A 14,126-nucleotide genomic window follows, 5' to 3' on the forward strand; every position below is an offset into this window, starting at 1 on the left:
GTGTAGTTTCCAGAGCCCTCTACATCTGCCTGGTTTTTAGAATGGCCCCTTGTCCTCCACCCAAGCCTCATTTTTCTAGTTCAGAACCATATTATCTCTCACCTGAACTATTACACTGCCTCCAGGAAGTCTCCCTTGAGTGCACGCCCTCCTCTCTCAAGATACTTTAGAATCCTCTACATTTTGCGCTGTCCCAGATGGTAGCCACTAGCCACATGTGACTAGCGAGCTCTTGCAATATGGCTAGTCCAAACCAAGAGATGCGTTAAGTGTAAAATACACACCAGGTTTTAAAGACGTAGAATTAAAAAAAAAAAGAATGTTAAAATATCTCAGGAATTTATATACTGATTATATGTTAAAATGTTACAGTTTGGAGCATACTGGGTTAAATAAAATACATTGTTAAAATTAAGTCCGCCCATTTTTTTTTCGAACTTTTAAAAATGTGGTTTCTAGAAGATATAAAATTACACGTGTGACTCACGTTGTATTTCTACTGGACAACACTGATCTGCTTTATCTCTCTCATATATATCCATCATTGCAATCCGATATATCTGTCATTGCATTGCATTTAGCAGTCCCTATTATAAATATTGGTTTCTTATTTCCCTTTAATAGACAGTGGGGCCCAGAGCCCTTCATGAAGCTTGTGCCTTTTCATATCAATGCACGTTATCCCGGGCTTATAGCGTGTTATTCATTATTCTTGTTGCATGTATGAACTCGAACAAGACCCTGACTTGTCTTCTTAATCACCTGCTGTGCACCAGATTATGTTCGATGTTACAGCAGTGAGCAGCAAAGGCCCCTGCTTTCACAGACTGTACATTTTTTTTGAATGATCACCACATGACAGGTGCTTTGCAAACTTCTCTGGATGCATCATCCCTTTTCATGTTGGTGCTCCCCCTTTGAGACTGGTCCTAGTGTTTTTTCCATTTCCAGCATGGCAGCATGGAGGTTCGCAGAGGCTGAGTCCCACATCTAGTGAGTAGTAACTCTTGAGCTCTAACCGTCCAGCTCCTTCTGACTCCTGAGCCCAAGCTCTTAACTGTTTTGTCAGAGCTGCCACTCCTCATCTCTGTTTCTCCTTTACTCCTCTGACAGCTCAGACCCCGTGGGTCTCCTAACCGGGAATTTTTAATGGATTCTCATGGTCCGTCTTGTGCAGTCCTGATTCCTGATCCTGGGGTTTGAGATCTGTTACATTAGCAGGGCCTATACATTGCCTAGCCCCAGATGACACCATTCACATCATATGCTATGTCAGTAGGGCCCCCTGGAGTTACGTATGGAGCAGTCCTGCCAGCTGGGACTCAGACATTCAAAATGAGACGAAAACTTCCATCCCGGGGAGGTTACCTGGTCTCAGCATAGCACACACTCACAGGTACCCACAGAAATGGGAGGCCCTAAAGGCTATTTCTAGCCTCCTATTTTATAGAAGAAACTTAGTTAATACAGAGGAAGAAGTATTTTTTTCTAAGGTTGCACAACTGTTCAATAGCAGAACATATGCTAGAACAAAAGTATCTTGACCTTTGCTCTAGAGATTCTTCCTATTGCCTCAGTCATCCTTGGAAATTCCAAGAAGGCATTTTCTACATCTGAACAAGTGATCTCCACAGCTACAGTATTTCAGCCTTGATCAGAAGAAACACCTAACGTTTTCCTCTTGAGTATCATAGCTTTTACTGGGTTTGTTGTTTTGATAACAAAAGAAATCACTCAAGTTAGGTCATGTGTAGGAGGCTTATTGTCATCCAATGGATAGGGCATTGCGGGAGACCTCTTAGAAATTCAAGAATATCAGATCAGTAGGGCTGGCCCCATGGAGGCAGTAGCTGCAGGGCAGTCCTTGGTTACCAAGATCTTTAGAGAACCGGGCCCTACCTTCTGACGTGTACATGGCTCAGGGACAGAGGCCATATTTGTCTCTCTTTGCTTTCTAACAGGCTTGCTCAAAGCCTTGATTTCATGGAGACGTTGGCCATCAGATGTCACTTTGGGGCTACTCTAGTTTTCAGGTGCTGCATAACCTTCCTGTTTCAATCCCCCCACTAACTACAAAGATTCCTGTTTTCTTTTATTCAAGTTCCCAAAAGAATCTGACTCAGCTTCCTTGTTATTTTAAGCCAGGTTGAAACAATCAGTGGTTGGCTTACGGTTTGGTTGTCATTGGACTGGGTGTGGTTTAATAATCCATGTATCAGGGCGGGAGTGGAAGCTCCAGGCGTGGGAGGCTGTGGATCTGGATGTTTCCTTGGAAGAGGCTGGCATAGCAAGTATCTGGAGACAGGACTGACAGGTGAACAATTTATCTGCAGAGGTGTGGTTGCTGATTTCTCCGTGCTCTTGTACATAGTTCTGTTTGTGCTGAACACATCATTCATCTGCTCAGACAACAATCTCACCATTGTTTGAGGACAGTGTACATATTGGAGGTCCATTGACACCTATGTATCCCCAGGGTCCAACCCAGACCTGGTACTGTGAAAAGTTATTGCCATGTGAAGGAACAGGCAAATAAAGAAAGCTTGATACATATTTCCTGCTCTGAGACAAAGGGAGGTTAACGTATAGGCCTTTGATACCAGAAATGACATTACATTATATTAAGCATCTGTTTATCACTGCCACTTTGCTCTAATCTTCCCTCAGGTATTTTAGCTCATGCAAAAGAAAAATGGAAAACAAAATCTCTCTCTCTTTTTACACATTCATATAGAGGATTTATTCATAGTCAGAGATGACACTGCTGACAGTGTTATTTCCTGTATGTGTTGATGTATTTTATTCATCTTAATGATTAACATTTAAAAATATTACAGTGAGAAAAAGACTGTCTTAAGGATTGAGTAGAGCACAAATAGTAAGTTCTTCATTGTACACGTTCTATTTAATCATCTTATCATTTGAAGATGATTTAATTACTTAAAGAGATAAATAATCACTGAATGACTGCAAAGTTTAAGGTCTGGGGCCTCAAGTTGGATTCCTATAGTACTTTGTGGCCATGAGACCCTAAGAATATGAAGCCTGATTGTATATCCTTAAAAAAATAAATGGAATTCACATCTAACAAAGATTATTTTCAATATCAAATACAATTTGGAGCTGAGATGATCTTTGGAGGTAGATCATGCAATCTGAAGATTACAAACAGGGATTCTCAGAGTTTGGGAGCCAGGAAAAGTAGTCCAAAGCCAAAGATGGGTTCTGCTGTCACATGAACTTGAATTTGAATTACAGTATTGTCAATGATTTAGGGTGCACTTGGGTGAGTTACTAAGTGACTCTGAGCCTCAGTTTCCTCTTTGATAAAATCTGAGTGATATTTACATACAGTTGTGGTGAAAACATAATAAAATGGTGTTTACAAGCCCTGAGAATACTGCCGGGCACTAGAAAAATCAAGTGCCTGGCCAAGAACAGTGCCTACATTTTTTTTTTTTAATTTTATGTAGCCCATGAATGATGGAACCAGGATTTGGACCCAGGTTTGCCTAACACACAGGTGGTGAATGACTTTTTCACTTCCACAACTGAACTTCCGTGCGCCTTGATTGCTCCAGAAGCAAAGAATCAGACCTACATTGGAGCAACTATGAAATTTCCACTCACCTTTAGAGAATGCTGTGGTCCTTGATAAGAGCCCTTCTTTGCTGCATACTTTAACATTTGAATTTGGTGTTGGAGAGTGGAAGCAACATATATAATAACCCTTGTGCAGTCTCCACTGTGTATTTTGCACCTGAGAAGAAGTGATTACCCCGAGCAGATGCCTTGCTCCAAGTGCAGAAATCAGGGAAGAAGAATTGTGATTCAATAATTCTTGTTAATGCTTCCTCTCCCCCATTCTCTATGATTTCCACCGACATGGCATAATTCCTGTGATTTGATTTGAAACGAGAGACCAGCTCGGTGCAGAGTGATGAGATCTGAACAGGGAATAAAATATGCTTGAATTAATTTGCATAATGGAATCTCATTGGTTACAAAGCTGTGTTTGTTAAAGGGGAGACCAGAGCCCCTGAGCTCACCAACAAGGGAACTTTGCAGATACAGAATGGGGTTTTGAGTACCGGTGTGGGTTTTGGTAATATTCTTAATGTAATGATAACCTGTCTTCAACTGTAAATTAGCTACCTGGAAATGAAAAGAACAGGTCAGCCCGTCTGATCCTTCTAGCTCTGTGGGGAGGAGAGAGCTGAAAAACGAAATCCGCCTGCTTTCTGCTAAGCGTTTTCGTCTTTCTTTCTCTGCCCGATAACAATTTCCAGCAGGAGTCCAAATATACTTAAACACCCGTATATGTCATTTTCTTTTACGGAGACAAAAGCAGGCACAGCAAGAGGGTTTTGTGCTCAAGGCTTGGTAGCTTATGACAGGTTATCGGCTCTCAGGACAGAGGGGTGAGCCTTCCCCTTAGAGCTGGTGGCTTTGCAAATCCATTTTCCTGTCATGTTATTACTCCTGTGACTTTCAACAACATTTATTTTTCCCTCCAAGCAATATGCTCCCATCATAAAATAAAGTCCTCCTGTATGTTTTAGTGGAACCCCAATGCTTAGGCATCCTGGCATACTCCTAAAAAGCGCTTTAATGGAAGGATTGTTCAAGAACTGCCTTTGGGATTCTTTATTAAAACCAATTAGAACATTGATATATTTCCCTAATTATTACCAACGTCAAGGTCTTCTTAGGAGGGCGGCCTCCTATTAATTTTCGTGTGAGGTTCCTGCAAAGTCTCTACCACCGAATACATCAATCAGTTCTCTAGATACTACAAGAAGCATTTCTTAAAAAAAAATAAAAATCTCTGAATACATCTTTTTTAACCTACACATTTAGAAATTTTGAAACAGGAGTTTAAAAATAAAAAGGAAAGATTAACCAAATGTTACCTATACTCATATAAGCACTTAAAATAGGGTGGATGGAGCAAGATGGCCGAATAGAAACCTCCTCCAGCCATCGTTCCTTCTCAAGACACCAAATTAAACAACTATCCATACAAGAAAGCACCTTCAGAAAAATCAAAAATCAGGTAAATGATCACAGTACCTGGTTTTAACACTGTATCAAGGAAAGAGGAGCTGAAGAGGGCAGAAAAGACAGTCTTGCGTTGCCTACACCACCCTTCTCCCATCCCCTGGCAGGGCTGGGTGGAGACTGAATCTCTGGGCCCTGGGGGAGGGAGAGTGAAGTGATTGTGGGGCTTTGCATTGGAACTCAGTGCCATCAGGCACAGGGGAGCACAACACAGGGCAACATTCTGCCAGAGCCCATGGCGGGAGTATTTAGAACAACCCGGCCGGAGGGAAATCCTCTGCCCCCATGGTAGAAACCTGAGTTCCAGCAAGCCTCACCACTGGCTGACAAAAAGAGGCTTGGGGCCTGAAATAAATTTGTAAAGCTCTCAGGCCACAAAGACTGCAGTCCTTGGGCAAGTCTTATGGTTGTGTTGGCTTAGAGCCAGTGACTTGGGGTGCATGTGACCCAGTGAGACACACTGGCTGTGTCCAAGGCAGTGCCTGTACCACCCTCCCCCACCAACTCCAGGCAGTGTGGCTCAGGGAGTCTTCTTCCACTTGGGGAAAGGAAAGGGAAGAGTTCAGAGGAGGTTTTGCAACTTGGCTACCAGCTCAGGCACAGTAAAATAAAGTACCAAGTAGACTCCCGAAGCCCCTGAGTCCAGGCCTTGGTCCCTGGATGGCATTTCTGGACCCACCCTGGGCAAGAAACATGCTGCCCTGAAGGGAAGGACCCAGTCCTGGCAGGATTCACCACCTACTGACTAAAGAGGCCTTGAGTTTTGAATAAACATCAAAGGTAGCCAGGCAACAGTCCCCATGGGCTTTGGGTGAGACTGGGCTGGCTTCAGGTGTGACCTGGCATAGTTCTAGCTGCAGTAGCCACAAGGCAGTACCCATATCACTCATCCTCCAACTCCCGCAGCCCACCACAGAAAGTGAGGGAACAGAGTGAGAGATTTTGCTTGGTAATTCAGGGAATTCTCCCACATCTTACACAAGTCCACCAAGGCAGTACCACCAGGAGTCTGCAAGAGTCGCAGCATTACTGGGTTTGGTGCAACCCCAGTGTTGATACAGCTGCAGTGACCAAAGACTTAGATCATGATACTCAATTCCCTTTGAGTATCTGAAAAGCCTTCTCAAGAAGGATAGGTCTAAACAAGCCCGGACCGCAAATATTAGAATAAATACCTAACTGATCAATGCCCAGACATTAGTGAACACCCACAAGCATCAGTAATATCCAAGAACACATGACCTTACCAAAAGAACTAAATAAGGTGCCAGTGGCCAATCCTGGAGTGACAGAGATAGGTGACCTTTCAGACAAGAAAATTCAAAATAGCTGTTCTGAAGAAGCTCAATGAACTTCTAGACAACACAGAGAAGGAATTTAGAAGCCTACCAGAGAAATTTAACAAAGAGATTTAAAATGATAAGAAAAAGGCAGAAATTCTGGAGCTGAAAAATTCAATTGACACATTAAAAAATGCATCAGAGTCTCTCAACAGTAGAATTGATCAAGCAGAAGAAAGAATTAGTGAGCTTGAAGACAGGCTATTTGAAAATACACAGAACAGAAAAAAGAAAAATAAATGAAAAAGAATGAAGCATGCCTACAATATCTAGAAAATAGCTTCAAAAGGGCAAATCTAAGAGTTAATGGCCTTAAAGAGGAGGTAGAGAGAGAGAGAGAGAGAGAGAGATTGGGGTAGAAAGTTTATTCAAAGAAATAATAACAGAACTTTCCAAACCTAGAAAAAGATATTGATGTTCAGGTACAAGAAGGTCATAGAACACCAAGCAGATTTAACCCAAACAAGACTACTTCAAGGCATTTAATAGTCAAGCTCCCAAAGGTCACAGATAAAGAAAAGGACCTAAGGGAAGCAAGAAGAAAGAAAAAGAAAGTAATAACATACAAAGGAGATCCAATGGGTTTGGCAGCAGACTTCTCAGTGGAAACCTTACAGGCCAGGAGAGAATGGCATGACATATTCAAAGTGCTGAAGGAAAAAAGCCTAACCCTAGAATATTATATCCAGCAAAAATACCCTTCAAACATGAAGGAGAAATAAAACCAAGGAATTTCTTCAACACCAGACCTTTCCTACAAGAAATGCTAAGCAGTGTTCTTCAGTCTGAAAAGAAAAGGACATTAATGAACAACCGGAAATCACCTGAAGGTATAAAATTCATGGGTAACCGTCAAGTACACAAATACACAACACTCTACTGCTGTGATTGCAGTGTATAAACCACTTATATCTTGAGTAGGAAGACTTAAAGGCAAACTTATCAAAATAAAACTATAACAACTTATTAAGAGCTAGATAGTATAAAAAGATAAAAACAACCAAAAGTCAAAAAGCAGGGGTGTGGAATGGAGTTAAAGTATAATTTCTTTCTTTGCTTGCCTGTTTTTTGTAAGTAAAGTTGACATTTGTTTAAAATAATTGGTTGTAAAAATAATGAGTCATTTCTCTTAAAGGCAAGTTTGTTTTGCTATTCTTTCTAACAGAAGAAAATTAATAATCTCATCTTTGTAACAAAGAGTGAAGCTTACTATTTATTGATCATGTGGAAACTTAAATTCATTAGTATTAAGCTTGAATTTTTTTTATAAAGGCCAAAAAAGTTGTCATCTAGTTTCAACACTTCTAGTGTCAGAAATAATTGTGCTTTACAGAAAAAATGGCAGCCAGAAAAAAGAGGTGCAGAAATATCAACTTTAATTAAGCTCTTTCTTCCAATACACTTCACAGTTTATATGCAAGAATAATTTATCACCGTATGAGTAAAGGCTTAATACTTGGCATGGTGCAAGATGGGCAGGGATCTTGCCACACCATATGCTCTTTCATTTCTCTTTCTTTTTCTTGAGTTTCTACAGAGGCAATGTCAAGTTTGCAGGTTGTGGTTCAAATCATACATTCAAATTTTGCTGATGGTCTGCTTTCACCTCAGGTGCCAGACATATAATTATGAATAAGATATAATCACTCCCATTAATCAGTTTCCAATCTAGTTAGGAGACAGTGTGTGAATCAGAAGCAATGCCCCTAATCCCTTACCAAAACCTAACCATAAATATAAAGCCAGAAGCCCCTTGTAGACAATTTCACCCAAGGGCTTCATTTTATAGACAGTGAGACAGACCCTCCAAGAAGAGAACCGATGAGGTCCAATGATAAGTTAGTGGTAGATTTCTTGATCAATTCTGGAGCCCAGAAATCTTCCCATTGCTTCATATTGCCTCATTGCAGGATCTAACCCCTCCTGGGGCCCTCTCTGCTCTTTCCTCATAGTCAGTTTCACTTGCTAGAAGCAGCATTTGATGTATTATTAAAGTGCCCCAGTCTGAGGGTGAAGCTGTTAAACGATGACACTGCCTTTTTAATCTTTTTCTCTCTCTTCCACATTGCTTTTTACATATCCCGAAGTGTCTGTCTGCAACCAGTACTAAAGGTTTAAACTGCCTTTTCCTTGAAAAGAGACTAACATAATACCATCTCAAAGTGTTATTGAGGACAGTGGCGGACACCAGGAATTAACTGCACATCCGTGACCTCCCCAGATACCATTTTGCCATATTACAAAGGAAACAGAAAGGCTTTGGTTGGCACAGTCAAAGCCCATCAGAACGGAAGAGATCTGTACCAACAAATTAAGATTCTACCAATTATTTTATTTTCCAGACTGCTAAGGCCAGATGGCTATGGTATCCCAAGTAACTCTTGTTCCTCAGTTTCTCTCTTGAAGAAAGCACCTTGTCACCCTCTTCTAGGCATTTCCATTGGAAAGGCAAGAACACCTTCTTTGGCTGCGTGAGACCTGTAGGCATAGATTGTGGGAGCCCTGGGATAGAGGAAGAAACCCGATGCTCAGGCACTTTCCCACTCTGTGTTCAGCCCTATATGGGTGCAACAGCTGTGGTCATCCTCATTGTTCACATGAGACCACGGAGGCTCAGAGTGACTGATCAAGATGCCCAAGGTCACCCAGACTGTAAGATATGGGAGGGGTATTCTGATCCACGTCTATCTGATCTCCAAGTCCGGGTACCTTCCATGATGCCAAGATCTATGTTCCCTCCTTGCTGCTCCCCTCTTCCTTGCACCACTTCATGCAAACCAGGTAGCAATGAATTAGGTGATGACAGTTATGCCTCCAATGCTCAGTAAGTTTTCCACGTTCATTTAGCCCCTGGTGCTGAAACAGAATGCCATCCTCCGTATGGACGTGCCATCTTCCTGCACAACTTTCTGAGATCCCGTCACACTGGTGGTGGGATGATGCTGTGGTGATGATGAGGTCATCTGTTTCTGGGAGGCAGGACTCCAACTGGGGTCTAGGTGGCGCTCCAGAGGGAGAAGATGGTTCTCCAGGAAACAATGTGGGTTCAAGGTGAGGAGAGCAAGCAAGGGAAGTTCCTTCGGGAAGAATGAAGTCCACAGTGCTGGAAAGACTAAGTCCAATGAAGAAGAGTAGAACCTGAGGCAAGAGTTAAGGACAGGAGACAAGAACTAGAGTACTGGAGAGAGGACAGGGGTGTACGGAGTGGGGAAAGGCAGGAAGTGGTAGTAGCTCATCCTTATACTTGCGGAGTAGCTGAGTCACAGATGGGTCCTGGAAGCAAGACCTTCGGGCCAGTTGATAGGGCAGGCTTTTGAATTTTATTTTGCTTCTCCGGGTTAGAGAGTGCTCATAAAGGATCCTTCGTGACAGTGCCAGGCTAAAGTAGGATCTTTGGCTTCTTGGGTGGATCTCTGACCAGACAACAGCAAATCTTTCTCCTTGAATTGATGAGCTGGCCTTAACTGAGTCACCCAAGAGAACTTGACCTGTTATTTCTCCTGTAAATGTTTCAGTGGCCGTCAGTAGTTTCTTGGGATCTGCCTGTGGCTCCCTCCTCCAGCAGGGTCCATTGCCTGCCTTCCTCCTTCCTTTGTTACAGTCATGTGGAGGTCTTGGGTCACACTGTGCTTTTGACCACCTCTGGGCTTTGGGACACTTGGTTCCTTATGCATGGAATCCCGTCCTCTCCCTTCTTCTTACAGCAACCTCACTTCAGGATGGAGTCAAGACATCCGTCTTCTCTCTGAACTGCCCTGCCCTCTGTCATCCCCCGCGTGGCTTATGTGTTCCTCTTCTGATCTCCCGTAATGACCTAAGTTTTTCTATTACAAAATGTATCCAAACCCAGTTTTGATCAATTATAATAACAGATAAATATAGAGTGCTTCCTACGTACCAGGCATTGTGCTAAGAGACTTACATGCATTACTCACTAAATCCTTGTGACAACCTTGTATACATCTCTTACCCCATTTTGTCAATGAGCAAACTGAGCTCAAAGATGTCAGTTCCTGTCCCCAGAGCCCCTAGCTGCCAGGTGGTACAGCGGACACTCAGACCTGAAGCTTTGCAGAGCAGAAGGGACATGACGTGGGGACGGAGCTCACAGCCAGCCTAACCTCTCTCTCTGCTTGCAGAAGCCGACTGGGGAAGTGGGCAGCTCTGACGTGATGAGCTCAGCGCGCGGAGACATTCTGTCCCAGGAGAGGTCTGCGTGACGCGTCCGGGAGGCCGCCCTCGGGAAGACCACCGCAGGGTTGGTGGAAGGGGTGACAGCCGCATTCTCCTGTGCCTACCACGTAACCAAAAATGAAGGAGAACTACTGTTTACAAGCCGCCCTGGTGTGCCTGGGCATGCTGTGCCACAGCCAGGCCTTCGCCACGGAGCGGCGGAGCCACCTGCGGCCCTCCTTCCACGGGCACCACGAGAAGGGCAAGGAGGGGCAGGTGCTGCAGCGCTCCAAGCGGGGCTGGGTCTGGAACCAGTTCTTCGTGATAGAGGAGTACACCGGGCCTGACCCCGTGCTCGTGGGCAGGGTAAGGCTGCGACTGTTCAGGACTGAGTGTCTGTCCCTACCATTGGAATAGCAGTGTATGGACCCCGCATCCCCCCCCCCCCAAAAAAAAAAAGCAATCTAAGTGAGAAAACTCCAATGATCTGACCATCCAGTAAAATCCCAAAGTCATTGTATATATATCCTTCCAATTTTTTTTCCCAATTCATAGACTTACCGATGTTGAGAATGTTTCTTCTGTTTTCCACTTAATGCTATAGCATAAAAACTCAATTTTTAATGGCTGCTGAATAGCATATTGAATGGACATAACCATAATTTATTTAGCTATTCTCCAGCTAGAGGTATTTCCCTGACCACACCCTGACCCCAACTTCGGTGCCTCTCCTTTGTGTCCTCATAACCCCCTAGACTCTTTTATCCTATCTTTCCTTTTTGTATTGTATGTGTCCATTTATTCATCTGTCTCCCTCACTAGACCCCAAGCTACTTTGCGTCAGGGACAGCATCAACCTTGTGTCCCCTGGTCCTGGTGCTAAGCTGGGCTTAGAAGAGACGGATGGATGCCTGTCATAAGGATGGGTGTGGTTCTATCCCCGTTGCCTTGGGGATGGGAAAACGCAGTGCGATGGCTTTAGGTCCCAGGTTCTGCATGCTCTGTGTATCTCCTCCAGAAACGTGCAAGTGTAGCAAGGGAGGACAACGTATTTTTGAAAAACTGATCATGCCGAGATAGTTCCCCATAAATAGGGGAATAGAGTAGATGTCTTTTTCCCTAACAACTTTTGATTGGATGACATTTAAGGTTGAGTGCTTTAAGATGCCCTAAAGAAGTGAAACTTGGCAAACCGTGGACTTTCAGATTTCTTTTAGGAAACAGAGTCTGTGTCGTGCTGTACGATGCAGAGAAGGAAGCCATCCGTCTTTGGAGTTAGGAATTGGCTGTGCATGCCGCAGCAACTAGGTCCCTTGATAGCACTGAATCATTTCTGAAACTGTTCTGTTTTTTTTTTTTTTTCTTGTGTGTGTGTGGAACCTGATAAATATCCTTGTCTATCGTGTAGATCATCTTTGTTAGAAAAAAAGGGAATTTATATCCAACTTTGAAGCCCGAAAGCCCAATAGAAAAAATAATGAAGAATATGTTTTGTAAAATTTTCAGTTATTTAGCTGATGATGAAATAGATCTGTTTAATTTCCCAAAAACTTGCCAAATTGACATGTAATCTATGAAGGTCCCCAGAAACTTTCAATGTCTGGACATTCCCATTAAAGTAAGCATTTCATGTATTTATTTATTTATTGGTCCTAATTCACAAGTCTGAGATGCTAACTTTTGCCGGGTATGGAAGCTGGGAAAACAGACAAACACACACAAGCCTCCCTGGGGATGGGATCGGGGCAGAGGCCTTGCCTTCTTTGAGGAAATTTGTATGAAGATTGGGGCAATTCTGTTCATCCATTGTAGACCATCAAATAGCTTCATATTTCACTCAAAAACTGCCTTATTCATAAGAAATGTGTGAGCTGTAATTTCAGGGCAAAACATAGCTTGTCATGAATAACAAATTCTGAAGGAAGATTTGCTCCCCCCCCCCCCAAGAAACACTGTGGACCAAAAACAGATAGTCTTTGTGATTTGTACCTACAGGTATCCCCTGAGCTGAAATATCTGGTGTTTCATTGAATCACTGCAAATCAATTAGATGTCTTTTGGGAAATCGAAACAGTATAAAATTTTAAAAAGCACTGCCTTCATCCTTGCTTTGTGACTCTGGGTAAACGCTCCAGGCCTTACTTTCATAGTAATAATGAAAATTAAAATAGTAATATTATTAAAATGGCATTAGTAATAAATAATAGTGCTAATGTTATTGATATTAAATGGCATTAATAATAATTATTGTTGCTATTATTTTAAATGCCATTTGAATGCAGCTCTTTAGTTTACAGTGTGCTTTCTTATGGAGTGGGTAGAACCAAGGGCTTTTTCTCCCCTTGGCTTCTCTTGGAGCCTAAGAGGACAGTGAAAGTAATGCTTACCTGTTCCCACAAAGAACATGATGAGGACCAGGGAACTCAGATTAAGAGAACATCTGCAGAAACTGAGGTTGAGCAACAAGGGAGGGTGAGGAGTTAGTTTATTGCTACAGAAGAATCAGATGTGGTCTTTAGGAGTTCCATGTTAGGAAACCCAGAGCAGAGTCAGGGCAGCAAAGCAGAGGATTAGTAGTTAAGAGGCCTGTATGATTTCTTGGGGCTGACAAGTGTGGATTTAGGGGAGTATCATCGTATCTCTAGGCTTTTTCAAAGAGGGGAGAAACTCAAGGATATTAAAGGCTCTTTCTGGGGCCTAAGGAATTGCATAGCCATCCACCCATCCCACCCCACCCCCATCCTTTGTGGTTAGAAGAGACGCTTCTTCCAGACAGACCACGTCCCCACATCCTCATACCCTATGTGCCACACAGCAGATCTTCTGTGAGGGTCTGATCGATTGGATGATTTGCAGCCAAAAAAAAAAAAAAAAAAGCCTGGGAACAGCCTAAGTGTCCCCACTACTCAAAGAAATGATGATAACATTCTTACAGTGGATGAGGAAGGGCCCCCGGAATGTATTGTTAGAGGAAAACGGCCAGGTGAAGAATGATGTTCACACTATGGTACTTCATTGTGTCAAAATACACGAGGGCGTGTATGTATCCGTACAGACATGCTTGCATGTGCATGGAGGAGAATATCTCTTAGAGGGTTCAGAAGTAGCTGGTAACAGCCATAGTCTGAGCAGAGAAAATGAAGGAATGGTTGTCAGAACTGAGAGAGAGACTTCCTTATTGCATAAATCCTTATTTATGTTTTTAGAAAATATGCATACATTTCTTTCAGGCTATTAACAGATATGTATACGTGCATATATTTTGTATGTGTGCACATATATGAAGAGAGGTGGAGGGAGAGCATGCATCTTATAATTAAAAAAAATATTTTTGAACTCTGCCTTCAATGTTGCCCAGATGTGTGACCTTGGCCAAGTCAACAACCTTCTCTAAGAGTCCATTTCTTTATTTGTAAAATGTGGGTGCAAAGATCTCCCTCTCGGGATGTGTGTGTGTGTGTGAGCTTGTGTGCAGTGTGTTGTTGCAGTCAGCTTATAAGTGAGTCTCTGTGTCCCCACTGCATCCCTCGTGGAATCACAAATCTCCGTTTC

General features: G+C 42.8%; 1 protein-coding gene across 1 annotated transcript in view; it reads left to right on the top strand.

Moving 5' to 3' along the window:
• Nucleotides 1-14,126, top strand: part of CDH11 (cadherin 11) — a 132,945-nt gene that overhangs the window by 78,704 nt on the left and 40,115 nt on the right. The window contains exon 3 of the mRNA XM_045534041.1: nucleotides 10,541-10,940. Coding sequence (XP_045389997.1) covers nucleotides 10,713-10,940 — 228 coding nt within the window. The 5' untranslated portion in view covers nucleotides 10,541-10,712. The remainder of the gene's footprint in view (nucleotides 1-10,540; nucleotides 10,941-14,126) is intronic.

The sequence above is a fragment of the Lemur catta genome, chromosome 20 (assembly GCF_020740605.2).
Source record: "Lemur catta isolate mLemCat1 chromosome 20, mLemCat1.pri, whole genome shotgun sequence".
NCBI lineage: Eukaryota > Metazoa > Chordata > Mammalia > Primates > Lemuridae > Lemur > Lemur catta.